The sequence below is a fragment of the Protomyctophum parallelum genome, assembly GCF_964188405.1.
Source record: "Protomyctophum parallelum genome assembly, chromosome: 11".
Lineage (NCBI taxonomy): Eukaryota > Metazoa > Chordata > Actinopteri > Myctophiformes > Myctophidae > Protomyctophum > Protomyctophum parallelum.
The window spans coordinates 45,577,353-45,596,615 of NC_139707.1; the positions used below are offsets into that span (position 1 = coordinate 45,577,353).

Below are 19,263 nucleotides of genomic sequence, written 5' to 3' on the forward strand. Positions count from 1 at the left end.
CGCAAGTAAATGTACTTCTTCTGGGTCCACCACTTGGTAATCAGGCATGGTTTGGAAAGAAATCGAATCGTAGAGTAGAGTAGAGTAGAGAGAAAAAGGGAAAACTCTAACCTCTTGAATCCCAGCATCCATGTTCTGGGTGTATTCGCCAAAAAGAGCTGTCAATGGGCTTGTAGATCGGCTGTTTTTGGCGAAGAGATTTGGTGTAGCTGGAAGAAAGTACAGTTGTAACTAAAGTCCGGTCCTTCCGCCCCAACATTTCCCGGGCTTCCCTCCCCCGAACACGATCATGTTCGTATGGGCGCTCGGTTGCGCCATGGTGGATTCGAACCCACAAACTCTGTCGTGGCAGGAGGCACTTTACCACTAGACCAGACCAGAGCCATTGAAATTCGACAGAGTCACGACAACTCTGTTCACTTCAAGTGCTAGGTGAAGAGATGAAGGGCTCCATTTTCGTCAACGCTAAACCCCTTATCCCTAAACTTCTTTGCCTTTTTTTTTTACTATTTTGAAAAACATTTTTTAATAGTTCAACTAGCCAATCTATATTGACACGTTGTCAGCTTGTAGACTAGACTGGCCATTTTAACTATTCAAAAATGTTTTGCAAAATTGTAAAAAAAAAAAAAAAAAAAAAGGCAAAGAAGTGATATTTGCACTGCCCTCGTTGAAAACAATGCATTTCAAACTCCAGCCTGTCACACTCCAGGGCTGCATGAACAGCGCTCGGGCGCTGTTTTTTGACCTCAATGGCCTGTCAGCTATATGGCTCTGGAGCAGATGGTTAAAGTGGAGCAGTAGAAGGCAAAGTTCTCAAGTAACAGTACTTGAGTAGCAATAATGCTCGTCAAATAATGCCAGTAAGACTCCTGAGGGCGCCCTCGCCCTAAAGGGTGAGGGCCCTAAAGCTTTTCGGGCCTGTTGAGAACTCTAGTTTTCGCCGGCTAATAACTTTTGGGGCGGGCCCGTCTAGAGTTTGAATGGAACAGGTATCAGTCAAAATGGAGAGACATCGAAGAGGATGATGATGGATGGGGAAGGATCAGAACTAGTTCTGACATTATATATCCATATATGGAGATCTAAGGGTTTGAGGTCAGATGAGTTGCTTGCCAATATTGATGATTGATTATTGATTGATGATTGTGGGTTAGGTGTCAAAAACGCAAGGTTGCATATAGTTAACCCATTTAGGCCTGACGTCGAAATAATTAAAAGAAAAAGTCTTCTGAAAGAATATATGTTCAAAGATTTGAGCCGCATTTTCACGATTCTTCAAAAATAGCAGACCTACAAGCTCGTAGCGCGCCACTCGGTGGCGCACTATGAGCTAGATGAGTAGATCTGCTATTTTTCAATAGTTAAAACACCAAAAGGGGTTAACTGCGACGTTTGGTCCAAATTTGACTTGAGTAATTGTGACCGGAGTACTTGCTGTAGAAAAAAAATACGTAAAAACGAATCCGTCCATGCACTGTATTGACATTTAGACAATTTTCAAGAAATGTCAACAATAGTGAAAATAGCAGATCTGTGAACGTGTAGTGTAGAGATGGGCTTCACTATATTTTAAATATGGCTTAAGTGGTCAATCAATAATGTACCGTTCCCCGTCCCAGAAATGCGCTGAAGTCACACAACAACTTTGAGTGAAAGTCATAAGTATCCAAGTAGATATCGCGACTCAAAACTTTTACTTAAGTACAGTACAGTACTCAAGTAAATGTACTTCTTCTGTGTCCACCACTTGGTAATCAGGCATGGTTCCAAGATGTCAAAGAGCTGGAACAATCTCAAAACGCCCAAACCTGTTGTTCATTCTCTCTCTCTCTCTCTCTCTCTCTCTCTCTCTCTCTCTCTCTCTCTCTCTCTCTCTCTCTCTCTCTCTCTCTCTCTCTCTCTCTCTCTCTCTCTCTCTCTCTCTCTCTCTTTTCACTGCCCCATCGTCCACTGTAGTTAAAATTAAACTTGTGGTCATGACTCTCCAAAAGGGATATAGAATCAATTTCTATGCAAATGATCCCATCTCATCATTCCATGGAGGTTAACAGATCTTGATAATGTAGGTTCATTCATTGGCCGCGAGGCACGGGGATAGATTATGAGAGATGATGGATAGGTCTGTGTCAAAGAAATCATAATGTTTGACCTTATCCCATTCTGACCTGAGATCAGATTCATACGAGGTTTCCACCGGACACACACTGGTCTGATAAACCCATGCTGACCTGAGATCAGATTCTAAAAATGTCAGTCGTTCTTCGATTTTTCAAAAATGGCAGACCTACAAGCTCAGACCTACGAGCTTGTAGATCTGCTATTTTTAAATAGCTAAAGCATGACATGACCCTGACACCAAAATGGGTGCCCGGTCAGAATGGGTTATACTCGCAGTAAATGGATGTTTCATCAACCCCCGCCCCCCCCCCCCTCGGCAAGCCCATCCCTCCACCCCCCCCCCAAAAAAAGGACCCCTCCAGTCCTGAGCTGTCCTCATTGTAATGTAGATTTGTTGATAAATGCCCCCCCCCCCCCCCCCCCCACCCCCACAACAAAAAAAAGAGGGGGTAAAGGTCCAAGAGATATTCATCAACATCGCCCCCCCCGGGTAAATAGATGGTGAATTAACACATTCTGACCTGAGATCAGATTCTAAAAAATGTCTTCTACATCCTGACAGTTTTCTGAAAAAAGCTATGTTTCTATGTCAGTGGTTCTTCGATTTATCAGAAATAGCAGACCTACAAGCTCGTAGCGCGCCACTCGGTGGCGCGCTATGAGCTTGTAGATCTGCTATTTTTCAACAGCTAAAGCATAACATGATGCTTAAAACACCAAAAGGGGTTCACGCCCAAAATCGGTTAACACCTACATTAGTGGTTCATGTGTTTGGCCGCAGTCCCGCGACCTTCAACGCTCTGCCAGGGGATCCTCCATACGAGCAGATTTGTGTTTATTAAATCATTTCACCATGGGGGGTCCCTCTGGGAGGGAGCCCCCTTCCAAGGACCCCACTTTGAGCACCACTGACCAACAGTAATAACAACGCCTATTCCAATAAGGATGCCGCGGTTACAGGCTTTGTAAGTGGCGCGGTAGCCGTTTGAACATGTTTTTAAATCACCATTATTCACTCTGTGTCTGTACGACAAGGGAACACAGCTGTGTGGCACAATTTCTCTGCTTCACCAGAGAGATTAGTGCGGCGTTCTGTATGGTTGGGATCCTTAAAGGGACACTTCACCCTTTTTGCAAAAAGATATATGTTAATGACGTTTAGAAGCTTTAGACCACTTTCCCGGGGGTCTTTATGTGTGTAATATGTGGTTTTAGATATTTTAGATTGTAGCAGTGAGCCCAGTGTCTCTGATGTCATGGACACTGGTCTCGCTTCCTTCCTGGACTACAATTCCCATAATACTACTGGTGCACTGCTCCTCCTTGTGGATAGGGGAGGTCTGTCTTACTGAGACCACATGTAGTCCAGGAAGTAAGTGATCCCAGTGTCCATGACATCAGAGACACTGTGCTCACTGCTACAATCTAAAATATCTAAAACCACATATTACACACATAAAGACCCCCAGGAAAGTGTTCTAAAGCTCCTAAATGTCATTAACATATATTTTTTAGCAAAAAGGGTGAAGTGTCCCTTTAACACGTTGACTATCAGAATTAATTATATCTGCCGGAGAGCTTTTTCATAAATAAACCATATGGGGGTTCCATTGGAAATGCATTGGAGTGGCCATTAAACACAGACACAAGACAAACGCAAGACAGGTGTGTCTTGAATGTGTGAACACAGCCCAGTAAGGCCATGCACCCCCTCCTGGTGCTGCGGCCATCTTGGATCCTAAAACACAGGGAGGGAGGTGGGGTCGAGAAAGGCCCTTAGATACAAGCTGCAGCCTGGAGCCACGGTGAATTACATCACCCTATCATCCTCTCATCCATCGGCCGACAGAGGAACCCATTCTGACCTGAGATCAGATTCATACGAGGTTTCCACTGGACAACACACTGGTCTGATTAACCCATTCTGACCTGAGATCAGATTCTAGAAATGTCAGTCGCTCTTCGATTTTTCAAAAATAGCAGACCTACAAGCTCGTATCGCGCCACTCGGTGGCGCGATATGAGCTTGTAGATCTGCTATTTTTCAATAGCTAAAGCATAACATGATGCCGACACCAAAATGGGTGCCCGGTCAGAATGGGTTAATGTTCCAATCTATATGATTGTGGTCTTCATTCAAATGTTTGATAAACACAACATTCTACCATGCTGTACATATACAGTATTGCATATTTTCATCCAAATGGACCCTTTACGGGTCTAGAACTATAACTCCTGAGAGCTATGGTTGAAAAACCATAGCTTAATTGAGAACCACTGGTATTAAACAAAAATACTGTTACGGAAACGTTTCCAAAAGGGATTCGGAACAGATTCTGGTTCCTCCGGGTTCTGTATCCCAACCCTCTATACCAGGGGTCCTCAACTAGAAATGATGAAGGTCCACAAATATTTTTTTGAATAAGACCGAGGTCCGGTCCCGTGCGCGGCGTCCATCGGAGAGCGGGGCTCTATGCCCGTTTAGTATGGTCAAGCCAAGCTTATACAAATCAGATCGCCTTCCAACCAACCAATAATGGGGTGCAGAGTGCAGGCCCGGAGTGGAACTCCAAATCCATTTTGGGGGCCCTTGGGGGACATTTTGGGGGCCTTTGCAGCAATTTCACATGAGAAATGTACCATCTAATGTTATTTATATTATTAACTTCTTCCCTCCATTAACATAAGACACACAATGTAGTTGTGCTGCAGCAACACTGCCTGAATTGAATTGAAATTGACTGTGGCTGGCCTGGCCTGAGCTTAGGAGAGATTTTTTTTGCTGGCCTGACCTGATGCAAAAAAAAAAGAAAATGTTTTTTTTTTTTTTTTTTTGCCTAGAGTCCGCAGAGAGGTGGTCCGCGGTCCGGTCGTGGACCGCGGACCGCCAGTTGAGGACCCCTGCTCTATAGTTCCTACTAGTGTCAGAACCTCTAGTCGCATTGCACTACGGAATGGCAGCTCTAATAAGTTTCATTTTTCTGCTGCGTATCATTTGAATGCATCTTTCGACCCTCGATGCCCCCCCCCCCCCCCCCCCGTACGATGCATATTTTATTACGACATTATTTCAAAACATGTTTCGCAACATATTTTTGATACCCCATGCATATTTGATAAGTATTTTTTTATTCTGCCATGCTTCAAACTCCTGGGAATTCATTCAAAAAACACAAACATCACGATTACGTTCTCTTTTGGGGATTCGTCAAAAAACTAATCATCTCGACCGGTCGTCTCATTATAATCACATTTATCACTTATTTATCAAAGGAATGCTATACGGTATATCGCAACGTGACGTGAAAGCACTTAACCCATTCTGACCTGAGATCAGATTCTAAAAATTGTCTCCTACATCCCCGACAGTTTTCTGAAAAAGCTATGTTTCTATCGTTCGTCGTTCTTTTCGATTTTTCAAAAATAGCAGACCTTCAAGCTCGTTGAGCTATGAGCTTGTAGATCTGCTATTTTTCAATAGCTAAAGCATAGCATAATGCTAACACCAAAAGGGCTTTCCGCCCAGAATGGATTAAATCCGTCTCTGGCAGATTTTCTTGTGGGACGTGACAGATAAGAGTTTACACTTGAGATGCTCAGTATTCACCAGGCTTTTATAGAATATCTTGTACAGTAGGAATGTGATTTGATTACTAATGTTGACAGGCTAGGCCTGGCATTGTACTGTTTCTCACCATTCAGCTAAAGCACCCTAAACAGACAGCCTAAACCTCAACAGTCAATTATTACATCATAATATCTCGAATAATAACTAATCGTCATTATTTGAGATAATCTGCAGTTATTCTTGCATAGTCATGCTTTCATAGAAAGAAACCAAAAACATAATGACATTCATTCTAATGAAAGTATAGTTACATTTTGCCTTTCATTAATGAATGCCACAGACGAAAAACTGTCTAAGTCCACACTATTGATCCATAATGTATAAATGATAGATGAGGGGTCAGAATGAAATTTGGACTTTTTCATCTGTGGTAATCAATTGAAGGGCAACACAACAGACTACACTAGAGGAATACCGGAAGACTCACCCCGGTGCTTGCCCGTTTTTCCTCCCGGAATTGTCACCAGTGAGGGGGATAACTTTGTAATATGCTATTGACTGTTTGTATTCTTTTTGGAAAAATATAAAAAGATACTCCTGTAGAAAGGCTATATTATTTTACTTATAGTGACCCTATAAACAATTTAGTATTATTTAGTATATGTAAGGTTTTGCACACTCAAATGGTACCTCGTCAGATAATCCCCACATATCCTACAACAACTTCTGTGAACAGACTTCACTGTAGTAGCTTTTCATAAATTATATTTGTACTTAGGCTGTTCTGCTGTCATGAAAGTTTATAGTTAGAGAAATTCAGAAGTCCAGCCGTCTGCTGTCCAGCCTCTCCCACCCCTCACATTGGGGAAAATTCTGGGAGGAAAACAGAAACGGGGCGAGTCTTCTTGTTACCCACTAGAGTGACATACATTAACCCATTCTGACCTGAGATCAGATTCATACGAGGTTTCCGCCGGACACACACTGGTCTGATGAACCCATTCTGACCTGAGATCAGATTCTAAAAATGTCAGTCGCTCTTCGATTTTTCAAAAATAGCAGACCTACAAGCTCGTATCGCGCCACTTGGTGGCGCGATATGAGCTTGTAGATCTGCTATTTTTAAATAGCTAAAGCATAACATGATGCTGACACCAAAATGGGTGCCCGGTCAGAATGGGTTAAGATATTTTCTATTGTGATATGGCTTAAGTGTTCTATAAAAAAATATAAAGATCGGATCGGGAAAGATCGGTATATGTCTCAAAATCGGAATCGGAGCGGGAGCAAAAAAAAAACGTGATCGTGACATCCCTACCGCCGAGCGTTACGAAGTCCGCTTGAGCCATCTCGAGTTAATAATAGTATCGCAACTCATTCAGTCAACATGTGCCGTATAATTTGCCCCCCACCCCCCCATCCCTTCCAGTCAAACGTTTGACTTATCGGGAGTGAGAATGCGTTTGTTGGAACATCAACGCATACAGTCCCATTCTGTTGGTCTGTTCCAGGCTGTCTAAGGTACCTTTCAAAACCTTTCATCTGAAAGGTACCTATAAGGTACCTTTCAAAACCTTTCATCTGAAAGGTACCTCTGGAAGCACCTTCTCCGAACAGTGTCACTATTCCTGGTTCATACTTGGCTGTGTGTCGTTGTGTGACAACGTGGTACAATGAGTGGACAATAACAACCGCGACGCACGACCAAGTCTGAAGCAGGTCCTTGTAACTCCAACCGACACTGATATGTGTTGCAGCTGCACGTCAGGGTTCAAGAACCAGCGTTGTGACGAACTGGCCAACCCGTGCGATTACTTCTGTCAGAACGAGGGGATGTGCTCAATTACAGCCCTTAACAAACCACGCTGCAAGTAGGTCCCTCTCTCTCTCTCTCTCTCTCTCTCTCTCTCTCTCTCTCTCTCTCTCTCTCTCTCTCTCTCTCCCTCTCCCTCTCCCTCTCCCTCTCCCCCTCCCCCTCCCCCTCCCCCTCCCCCTCCCCCTCTCCCTCTCCCTCTCCCCCTCCCCCTCCCTCTCCCTCTCCCTCTCCCTCTCTCTCTCTCTCTCTCTCTCTCTCTCTCTCTCTCTCTCTCTCTCCCTCTCCATCTCCTCTCTCTCTCTCTCTCTCTCTCTCTCTCTCTCTCTCTCTCTCTCTCTCTCTCTCTCTTGCTCTGCTGCATCCAGAGCCCGTCGTTCGCCCACTTCTCCATCCTCCGGCTCCATCTCAACACCGGTCCAATGTGCGGTCCTACCACCTCCACCCCCCCCCCCCCACTCCCCCCCCCCCCCCTGCACACACACACACACACACACACACACCATCAGGGTTGCCATGTTGGCTTGTATTTTCCCCCCCGAGTCGTGGGTTGCGTTTTTTTGGGCTTGTTAAAAAAAAAAAACAATCGGTGGCTTGTTTTGAATATCAAAACAAGAATACCAAAAACATCCATGCATAGTATTTATAATGATAAATGCATCAAATATGTATTTATTATTAGTATTATATGGCAATATTATTGGGCTTTGTTTTGGCTTGTTTTTTTCGAGGGAAGATTTGGCTTATTTATGTCGCTAAAGAGTTTGCTTGTTTTGGGCTTGTTTTTGGAGGTGGGTTGGCTTATTTCTCTCACAAGAGTTGGCAACACTGCGCGCACACACACACACACACACACCCTCCGTCATGCACCGTGCCTCGCCTCCAGTGGTATGGACAAAGTACTCAAGACAAAGTACTCAAACAACCAGTTACTTGAGTCAAATATTGCTCAACTCCATGTTGTACAAGTGGCTCCGTCATAATTATGTTAAGAGTAATGGTGTGCTATTATTTATTTATTTTATTAGTCAAACGTTAAACAAAGTACCTTTTCTTTCAATTAATGACATTTTGACCTGAGATCAGATTCTGAAAATGTCTTCTAAACATCCTGACAGTTTTCTGAAAAAGCTATGTTTCTATGTCAGTCGTTCTTCGATTAAAAAAATAAATAGCAGACCTACAAGCTCGTAGCGCGCCACTCGGTGGCGCGCTATGAGCTTGTAGATCTGCTATTTTTCAAAAGCTAAAGCATAACATGATGCCAACACCAAAACCGCCCCAAAATGGGTTAATTTAAAGATCTCCCGGCAAGTTTCAAAGAATATAAATAACAGTGAAAATAGCAGATCTACAACGCTCACGCGCCGCGTTGCTTGAGCGTTGTAGATCATCGTAGGTCGTCTATTCATTCACTATGTTTGAAACAAGGCATGTGGTTACTTACAGTACAGTACGCCACACTGTTCTTTTCTTCTTTCTTACTAGAAATGTAGTCCCAAAAGTACAATATTTGTCTTTGAAATGTAGCGTGAGTGAAAGCATAAAAAAGAATATATACATATTTTTCTTTTTAAATACACAGCGTAGTATTCAACAGTATACTCGAGCACCGTCACTTTGCTGCTGTCCACCTTCTGCTTGCCTCCTCCTCTGTCTACTGCCCCCCCCTCACTGCCCCCCATTCCATTCATTACAATGTTTGTGTTTTGGGGGTTTTCTAAGCCTAAGATTATGGCAAATGTTTGGGCCCCAGGCCCCCCCAGTTAGAGCCCCAGGCCCCCCAGTTAGAGCCCAGGCCCCCCCAGTTAGAGCCCAGGCCCCCCAGTTAGAGCCCAGGCCCCCCCAGTTAGAGCCCAGAGGCCCCCCCAGTTAGAGCCCAGTTAGGGCCGAGCCTACATTTCCAGGGCCGTTGTGAACTCTTATGGCAGTTGGTTCCCAAGCTTTGTCATGTTAGGGACCCCCAAATTGACACTTATTAGCCCCGCGCGCGGACCCCCCCATTTGAAAAGATAATGCCAGGGACGGACCCCCCCCCCATAAGAGAAGATCTTTAAGGCTCTATAGCAGTGATTCTCAAACCCATTTAATTTCAAGGACCCCCCCAGTTTGACATGCATTAGTCTATACGGACCCGAACGGTCCGTTCGGGCAACTTTACAGGTTAATTTGGTTCCATTTGTGTACACTCTCAGAGTTCCAGACCCATAAGGGTCCATTTTGGTTCCATTTGTACACTCTCAGAGTTCCAGACCCATAAGGGTCCATTTGGTTCCATTTGTACACTCTCAGAGTTCCAGACCCATAAGGGTCCATTTGGTTCCATTTGTACCATCCATATACACTCTGAGTTAAAATAAACATTGATTTTACAATATAAATTGGGGGGTCCCAGAGATAGAAATGCCATTCAATGGGGGGTCAGTTTACATTATCCGCGAATGAAACAAGTGTTGTGATTGGTCGGAGAAAATATCGTGTCCGGGGGAAAATACGTTTGACGGATGTTCCGGAGGATACAGCTAAAGTTTATACTGGCCTGTCATGTTTGTAATCTGCTCTCATTTTAACCCATTCTGACCTGAGATCAGATTCATACGAGTTTTCCACTGGACACACACTGGTCTGATTAACCCATTCTGACCTGAGATCAGATTCTAAAAATGTCAGTCGTTCTTCGATTTTTCAAAAAATAGCAGACCTACAAGCTCGTATCGCGCCACTCGGTGGCGCGATATGAGCTTGTAGATCTGCTATTTTTCAATAGCTAAAGCATAACATGATGCCGACACCAAAATGGGTGCCCGGTCAGAATGGGTTAAACCTGATCAACATAATTACAGATTATTATTAGAAATGACATAATTACCTAACACAAACTTAACGTCGAATCAATGATGTGTTTTTTTTTTTGTTTTTTTTTCGTTTGACTTGATGCAGTAATAATGTAGATTAATTCATATATTAAGATACGAATATTAATGAATCTAGATTTACGATGAGAGAGAGAGAATTAAATGTTTTTTTCTCATGGATTTATGCTTTCAATTTATTTTTAAAACATGCTTTTGCTCAATCAAAGAGATGAACTCTCTCCTCTCGTGTGTCGTCGTCCCCCCCCCCCCCCCCCCCCCCCCCCGACACCTTATTAAAATTCATGCGGGCGGCTTCGCTGTGACATTTAGTTCCAGGAGGGTGTGATTAATTTGCCATATGTATGGGGTCTGCATTCTTATTCATGACGGCTTTGATGTTCCCCGATTCTTCAGAGTGCATGTAATTTAGAATAATTCCTGTCCCGATCATCATCATCATCATCGCCGTCATCTTCCCGATCGCACCCATCAGATCACTCACGCTTTTACGGGACCCTCATCTGCGTCAATCATCTTGCAAAGTGGATCTCACCTCCTCCATAGCCACCCCCCATCGGACCCCTCCTCATCCCAACACCAATGAGATGAAACGTCTTTTGTGTTGCATTCAGTTCTGTTTATTTCTATATAAATGTCGGGGGCTAAATAGTTAAAACATTTCCCACTGGCTTTTCTATCGACTCTCTATGAGGTTGGCTGCTTTGCCCTCGGCATAACGTAGGCCTATTTTGCGTTAATAAGATCAAAATACTTCAAAGTGTGACACCTCCGAATCACCAGACTTGTGTCGCGCGTGTAGCCTGGAATTCAGACGGAGGAGCTCTTTTCACTGTTTTCATTTAAAGGTATATTCAGTGATTTCACTTAATTCAAATATCACATATTTTTTTGTTCCGTTGTGATAATCCTCCCTACTATAGAGTGTGCTGGCCATATAAGGAGTTCCTCCCTGTCCCCAGTTAACCCCTGGGGGTCAAAAAACCTTAGGTTTCGTTTTTGACTCTCTATCCTGATTGGACGAAAGGCTGGGTCCCACAGCCAAAAACGAAACCTAAGGTTTTTTGAGTGAAATCACTGAATATACCTTTAATCTGTATTATTACTTTGCTTCTCCACCTGCCCACTCTTCCCTTTTTGAGCCTGATTCCCAAACCTCACCTGTTATGTTAATGAATAGGCACAACACGCCGTTGCCGATTGGATAGTGCTCAACGAATCACAGTAGACAGGGAAGTAATTGGACTTTGACGTCGGAGGGCTCTGGTGGTCCCAAACCCGGCCCACAGACCAATCGGAATCCTCGGCTCCCTGATGTCCCAAACCGGCCCTTGCTTTGACATATAAGAAGACCAACACATTATGTCATGGAGAAGCAAACCAAAAAAGGCTTAACCCGGCCATTCTGACCTGAGATCAGATTCATACGAGGTTTCCGCCGGACACACACTGGTCCTGATGAACCCATTCTGACCTGAGATCAGATTCTAAACATGTCAGTCGCTCTTCGATTTTTCAAAAATAGCAGACCTACAAGCTCGTATCGCGCCACTCGGTGGCGCGATATGAGCTTGTAGATCTGCTATTTTTAAATAGCTAAAGCATGACATGATGCCGACACCAAAATAGGTGCCCGGTCAGAATGGGTTAATAACAACCTCTGTCTGGATTCCAGGCTATATATCGCTTGCTGGCCAATCTACAATTACCGTAATTATCGGTATAGATCGGAAACCGGCTATATTCCCAGTGCGTGACACCGGCGCGAGACTATATATAGTACACGCTGCGGCGTGCTAATTATGCTAGCAGAGAGAGACGCTGAGAGATGACGACGCCTCAGGTCATTCTTTCTTCTGACCCCCCCCCCCCCCCCTCCAGGTGTTCGGTCAATTGGGCGGGAACGCAGTGCGAGAGGCCCGCCCCCAACAAGAGCAGCAGATCGGACAACACCAGCGGAGGTGAGTACAGTAGGCATACAGTAGGCATGTAAGGATATGTCGTATATCGATATATATCTATATTAATCCCGACGATATGAAATTTATTTTTAGGGGGACTAGTGTGTGATGTTAACACATTGATTGCTAGAGTTTTCTATTTGCTCAGGCTTGGTGGTGCTGAGCGATTAACATTGGGACTTCTGAACTTTTTCGGGGCCCACAGCGAGGGGCCTCTTATAGCGAGAATCACACCGCATAAATCAAAAGGAAGCCAAACTAGTCCACTTCAATTTTAAAAAAAATTATGATTCTACCATCTTCCATTCTGGAGATATTGACCTTTTTCTAACACCTGCTTTTCGCAGCACGCTGCTCTTTTGAAAAAACAGCAGAGATATGGAAGGTTGAAGTTGACAGACATTGACAGACAGATATAAAAATGAACACAAATAATATCATATACATACTACACACTGAATGAAAGCCCTGAATGTCTACTTTTAGGAGGAAAACAAATACACATGGTCCCATGTATAGTTTGTCAGTAATTGGCTATTGAATGCAGCTTGCGCCCACCAGAGAGGATTTCAGAAAATGCATGGACCAGAAGAACTATTATTCACAAAATAAGGCCTATAGCGAAATGTACATACTATATACCGTATGAAACAGAAGACTCTCTGCTTTCATAAGAAAAATACTTCTACTGTAATAATAATGAAAATCACACCCCTGTGAAGTGAGCAGTGCAATGTTGCGCAACATTGCACTGCTCACTTCACAGGGGTGTGATTTTCATTATTATTACAGTAGAAGTATTTTTCTTATGAAAGCAGAGAGTCTTCTGTTTCATACGGTATATAGTATGTACATTTCGCTATAGGCCTTATTTTGTGAATAATAGTTCTTCTGGTCCATGCATTTTCTGAAATCCTCTGGTGGGCGCAAGCTGCATTCAATAGCCAATTACTGACAAACTATATTTGTATATATTTGTATATTTGTTTTCCTCCTAAAAGTAGACATTCAGGGCTTTCATTCAGTGTGTAGTATGTATATGATAATAATTTATTTATGTTTATATCTGCCTGTCAATCTCTGTGACTTTAAACCTTTATAACTCGCTATGATAACTTCATGAGGAAATGCTCACTTCACAGGGGTGTGATTTTTATTATTATTACAGTATTAGTTTTTTTCTTATGAAAGCAGAGGGTCTTCTGTTTCATACGGTATATAATATGTACATGTCGCTATAGGCCTTATTTTGTGAATAATAGTTGGACCTGAACAACTGCATTCAATATCCTACTGACAAACTGTACATGGGATCAATATTATGTATTTGTTTTCCTCCTAAAAGTAGACAATTAGGGCTTTCATTCAGTGTGTAGTATGTATATGACAATAATTTATTTATGTTTATTTTTATATCTGCCTTCAGAACGATAGTATAACGGTGAGATGCGTTACTGGATCGGTGAGTTTAGTGGTTGAGGTTGACATGTCTGGACATGTTTGAGGAAAGAAGCACAGGAGAGAGAGATGATCAAATAACTGGCTGCTTTGTTGGACAACGCTATCTTCACTTTGTTTGGGCAAAGAAGCAGAGATCAGCGATGGAAAAGAGTTTTATCCACGGCAGATAAGTAATGACGTATTATCGAGGGACCGCCATGATCAACTAACTGCCTGGGACCGAGGCTACGTTGTCACCAGCCAATGCAGCCATCGCTATCCGTTGTGTGATTGTAGCCTTTTTATTCATTATAATTGCAGTGATAAGACCTATATCACAGCCGGGCGTCTCTCTCGATACCGTGGATATAGCCTACATCCACAATCACACAACGGATAGCGATGATGGCTGCATTGGCTGACGAAGACGTAGGCAGTAAGTTGATCATGGCGGTCCTTCGATAATACGTCATTACTTATCTGCCGTGGATATAAAGCTCTTTTCCATCGCTGATCGTGCTTCTTGCCCAAACAAACAAAGTGAAGACGCGATGGCGATCCACACAACGGATAGCGATGGCTGGTGAAGACTGAAGACGTAGCTAGGCAGTTAGTTGATCATGGCGTGTGCCGTGTGCGTGTTGAAAACGTTATGAAATGGCGATCGTTGAAGATTATTCTTGGTTTATATACTGGCAGAGGGCAAATCGACACGACTGCGTTATATCTTTTTCCGAGAATGAGAGAGCGGTGCAAGGCGATTACAAGGCGCAGTGTGGCCTGGGGCCAGGGAACTCAAACTGCAATGCGATCCGGGCACAAGAGACTCCCCCCACAAAGATTCCTCGGGAGAAACCATGTAGAAACAGGAGGGGAGGGGGAATCGAGTGTATTCACAGACACTAGACTACTACTAGAGTATGGGTAACTCCATTTTAGATGCCCTGACATCTGCGTTGGTCTATGCCGTTGCCGTGCAGACCCATACGTGTAATGGAGGCATTGGAGGAGGGAGCGTCTTCGCCACAGACAGACCTCTTTTCAGGAGGGAGGGGCTTTTTACTCCCGGATCACATATTGGAGCTTCCTGGAGACGATCGCTGTTATTTTCCTCGGTGTCCTGGAGCATAGGACGTTGATGTACAGTAAGCAATAAAAAAACGTATAAAACGTATACATACGCTTCGCGCGTACGGCGTTAGATATTAATAAAGCGTATGGATACGTTTCCAGCATTTTTTGTGTTAAATGTGAGCTTTAGTCATATTCCATCATATTCAAGTGCTTTTGGAGATAAATGAGAGTCACTTTCAGTAGTAGAGCACTGTAGAGAGGAGCTGTGTGTGTCTGTGACTGTAGAGGGGAGCTGTGTGTGTGTCTGTGACTGTAGAGGGGAGCTGTGTGTGTCTGTGACTGTAGAGAGGAGCTGTGTGTGTCTGTGACTGTAGAGGGGAGCTGTGTGTGTCTGTGACTGTAGAGGGGAGCTGTGTGTGTCTGTGACTGTAGAGGGGAGCTGTGTGTGTGTGTCTGTGACTGTAGAGGGGAGCTGTGTGTGTGTGTCTGTGACTGTAGAGGGGAGCTGTGTGTGTGTCTGTGACTGTAGAGGGGAGCTGTGTGTGTGTGTCTGTGACTGTAGAGGGGAGCTGTGTGTGTCTGTGACTGTAGAGGGGAGCTGTGTGTGTCTGTGACTGTAGAGGGGAGCTGTGTGTGTCTGTGACTGTAGAGGGGAGCTGTGTGTGTCTGTGACTGTAGAGGGGAGCTGTGTGTGTCTGTGACTGTAGAGGGGAGCTGTGTGTGTCTGTGACTGTAGAGGGGAGCTGTGTGTGTCTGTGACTGTAGAGGGGAGCTGTGTGTGTCTGTGACTGTAGAGGGCAGCTGTGTGTGTCTTGACTGTAGAGGGGAGCTGTGTGTGTCTGTGACTGTAGAGGGGAGCTGTGTGTGTGTCTGACTGTAGAGGGGAGCTGTGTGTCTGTGACTGTAGAGGGGAGCTGTGTGTCTGTGACTGTAGAGGGGAGCTGTGTGTGTCTGTGACTGTAGAGGGGAGCTGTGTGTGTGTGTGTGTGTGTGTCTGTGACTGTAGAGGGGAGCTGTGTGTGTGTGTCTGTGACTGTAGAGGGGAGCTGTGTGTGTGTCTGTGACTGTAGAGGGGAGCTGTGTGTGTGTGTCTGTGACTGTAGAGGGGAGCTGTGTGTGTCTGTGACTGTAGAGGGGAGCTGTGTGTGTCTGTGACTGTAGAGGGGAGCTGTGTGCGCAACATTGCACTGCTCACTTCACAGGGGTGTGATTTTCATTATTATTACAGTAGAAGTATTTTTCTTATGAAAGCAGAGAGTCTTCTGTTTCATACGGTATATAGTATGTACATTTCGCTATAGGCCTTATTTTGTGAATAATAGTTCTTCTGGTCCATGCATTTTCTGAAATCCTCTGGTGGGCGCAAGCTGCATTCAATAGCCAATTACTGACAAACTATATTTGTATATATTTGTATATTTGTTTTCCTCCTAAAAGTAGACATTCAGGGCTTTCATTCAGTGTGTAGTATGTATATGATAATAATTTATTTATGTTTATATCTGCCTGTCAATCTCTGTGACTTTAAACCTTTATAACTCGCTATGATAACTTCATGAGGAAATGCTCACTTCACAGGGGTGTGATTTTTATTATTATTACAGTATTAGTTTTTTTCTTATGAAAGCAGAGGGTCTTCTGTTTCATACGGTATATAATATGTACATGTCGCTATAGGCCTTATTTTGTGAATAATAGTTGGACCTGAACAACTGCATTCAATATCCTACTGACAAACTGTACATGGGATCAATATTATGTATTTGTTTTCCTCCTAAAAGTAGACAATTAGGGCTTTCATTCAGTGTGTAGTATGTATATGACAATAATTTATTTATGTTTATTTTTATATCTGCCTTCAGAACGATAGTATAACGGTGAGATGCGTTACTGGATCGGTGAGTTTAGTGGTTGAGGTTGACATGTCTGGACATGTTTGAGGAAAGAAGCACAGGAGAGAGAGATGATCAAATAACTGGCTGCTTTGTTGGACAACGCTATCTTCACTTTGTTTGGGCAAAGAAGCAGAGATCAGCGATGGAAAAGAGTTTTATCCACGGCAGATAAGTAATGACGTATTATCGAGGGACCGCCATGATCAACTAACTGCCTGGGACCGAGGCTACGTTGTCACCAGCCAATGCAGCCATCGCTATCCGTTGTGTGATTGTAGCCTTTTTATTCATTATAATTGCAGTGATAAGACCTATATCACAGCCGGGCGTCTCTCTCGATACCGTGGATATAGCCTACATCCACAATCACACAACGGATAGCGATGATGGCTGCATTGGCTGACGAAGACGTAGGCAGTAAGTTGATCATGGCGGTCCTTCGATAATACGTCATTACTTATCTGCCGTGGATATAAAGCTCTTTTCCATCGCTGATCGTGCTTCTTGCCCAAACAAACAAAGTGAAGACGCGATGGCGATCCACACAACGGATAGCGATGGCTGGTGAAGACTGAAGACGTAGCTAGGCAGTTAGTTGATCATGGCGTGTGCCGTGTGCGTGTTGAAAACGTTATGAAATGGCGATCGTTGAAGATTATTCTTGGTTTATATACTGGCAGAGGGCAAATCGACACGACTGCGTTATATCTTTTTCCGAGAATGAGAGAGCGGTGCAAGGCGATTACAAGGCGCAGTGTGGCCTGGGGCCAGGGAACTCAAACTGCAATGCGATCCGGGCACAAGAGACTCCCCCCACAAAGATTCCTCGGGAGAAACCATGTAGAAACAGGAGGGGAGGGGGAATCGAGTGTATTCACAGACACTAGACTACTACTAGAGTATGGGTAACTCCATTTTAGATGCCCTGACATCTGCGTTGGTCTATGCCGTTGCCGTGCAGACCCATACGTGTAATGGAGGCATTGGAGGAGGGAGCGTCTTCGCCACAGACAGACCTCTTTTCAGGAGGGAGGGGCTTTTTACTCCCGGATCACATATTGGAGCTTCCTGGAGACGATCGCTGTTATTTTCCTCGGTGTCCTGGAGCATAGGACGTTGATGTACAGTAAGCAATAAAAAAACGTATAAAACGTATACATACGCTTCGCGCGTACGGCGTTAGATATTAATAAAGCGTATGGATACGTTTCCAGCATTTTTTGTGTTAAATGTGAGCTTTAGTCATATTCCATCATATTCAAGTGCTTTTGGAGATAAATGAGAGTCACTTTCAGTAGTAGAGCACTGTAGAGAGGAGCTGTGTGTGTCTGTGACTGTAGAGGGGAGCTGTGTGTGTGTCTGTGACTGTAGAGGGGAGCTGTGTGTGTCTGTGACTGTAGAGAGGAGCTGTGTGTGTCTGTGACTGTAGAGGGGAGCTGTGTGTGTCTGTGACTGTAGAGGGGAGCTGTGTGTGTCTGTGACTGTAGAGGGGAGCTGTGTGTGTGTGTCTGTGACTGTAGAGGGGAGCTGTGTGTGTGTGTCTGTGACTGTAGAGGGGAGCTGTGTGTGTGTCTGTGACTGTAGAGGGGAGCTGTGTGTGTGTGTGTCTGTGACTGTAGAGGGGAGCTGTGTGTGTCTGTGACTGTAGAGGGGAGCTGTGTGTGTCTGTGACTGTAGAGGGGAGCTGTGTGTGTCTGTGACTGTAGAGGGGAGCTGTGTGTGTCTGTGACTGTAGAGGGGAGCTGTGTGTGTCTGTGACTGTAGAGGGGAGCTGTGTGTGTCTGTGACTGTAGAGGGGAGCTGTGTGTGTCTGTGACTGTAGAGGGGAGCTGTGTGTGTCTGTGACTGTAGAGGGCAGCTGTGTGTGTCTTGACTGTAGAGGGGAGCTGTGTGTGTCTGTGACTGTAGAGGGGAGCTGTGTGTGTGTCTGACTGTAGAGGGGAGCTGTGTGTCTGTGACTGTAGAGGGGAGCTGTGTGTCTGTGACTGTAGAGGGGAGCTGTGTGTGTCTGTGACTGTAGAGGGGAGCTGTGTGTGTGTGTGTGTGTGTGTCTGTGACTGTAGAGGGGAGCTGTGTGTGTGTGTCTGTGACTGTAGAGGGGAGCTGTGTGTGTGTCTGTGACTGTAGAGGGGAGCTGTGTGTGTGTGTCTGTGACTGTAGAGGGGAGCTGTGTGTGTCTGTGACTGTAGAGGGGAGCTGTGTGTGTCTGTGACTGTAGAGGGGAGCTGTGTGCGCAACATTGCACTGCTCACTTCACAGGGGTGTGATTTTCATTATTATTACAGTAGAAGTATTTTTCTTATGAAAGCAGAGAGTCTTCTGTTTCATACGGTATATAGTATGTACATTTCGCTATAGGCCTTATTTTGTGAATAATAGTTCTTCTGGTCCATGCATTTTCTGAAATCCTCTGGTGGGCGCAAGCTGCATTCAATAGCCAATTACTGACAAACTATATTTGTATATATTTGTATATTTGTTTTCCTCCTAAAAGTAGACATTCAGGGCTTTCATTCAG

The 19,263-nt window shown here is 44.4% G+C and overlaps 1 protein-coding gene across 1 annotated transcript in view; it reads left to right on the forward strand.

Moving 5' to 3' along the window:
• The window catches only part of LOC310867033 (low-density lipoprotein receptor-related protein 1B-like), a gene marked incomplete at its 5' end in the record, with an annotated part of 569,593 nt that overhangs the window by 530,417 nt on the left and 19,913 nt on the right, over nt 1-19,263 (forward strand). The window contains 1 exon segment of the mRNA XM_083776826.1: nt 12,257-12,336. Coding sequence (XP_083632952.1) covers nt 12,257-12,336 — 80 coding nt within the window.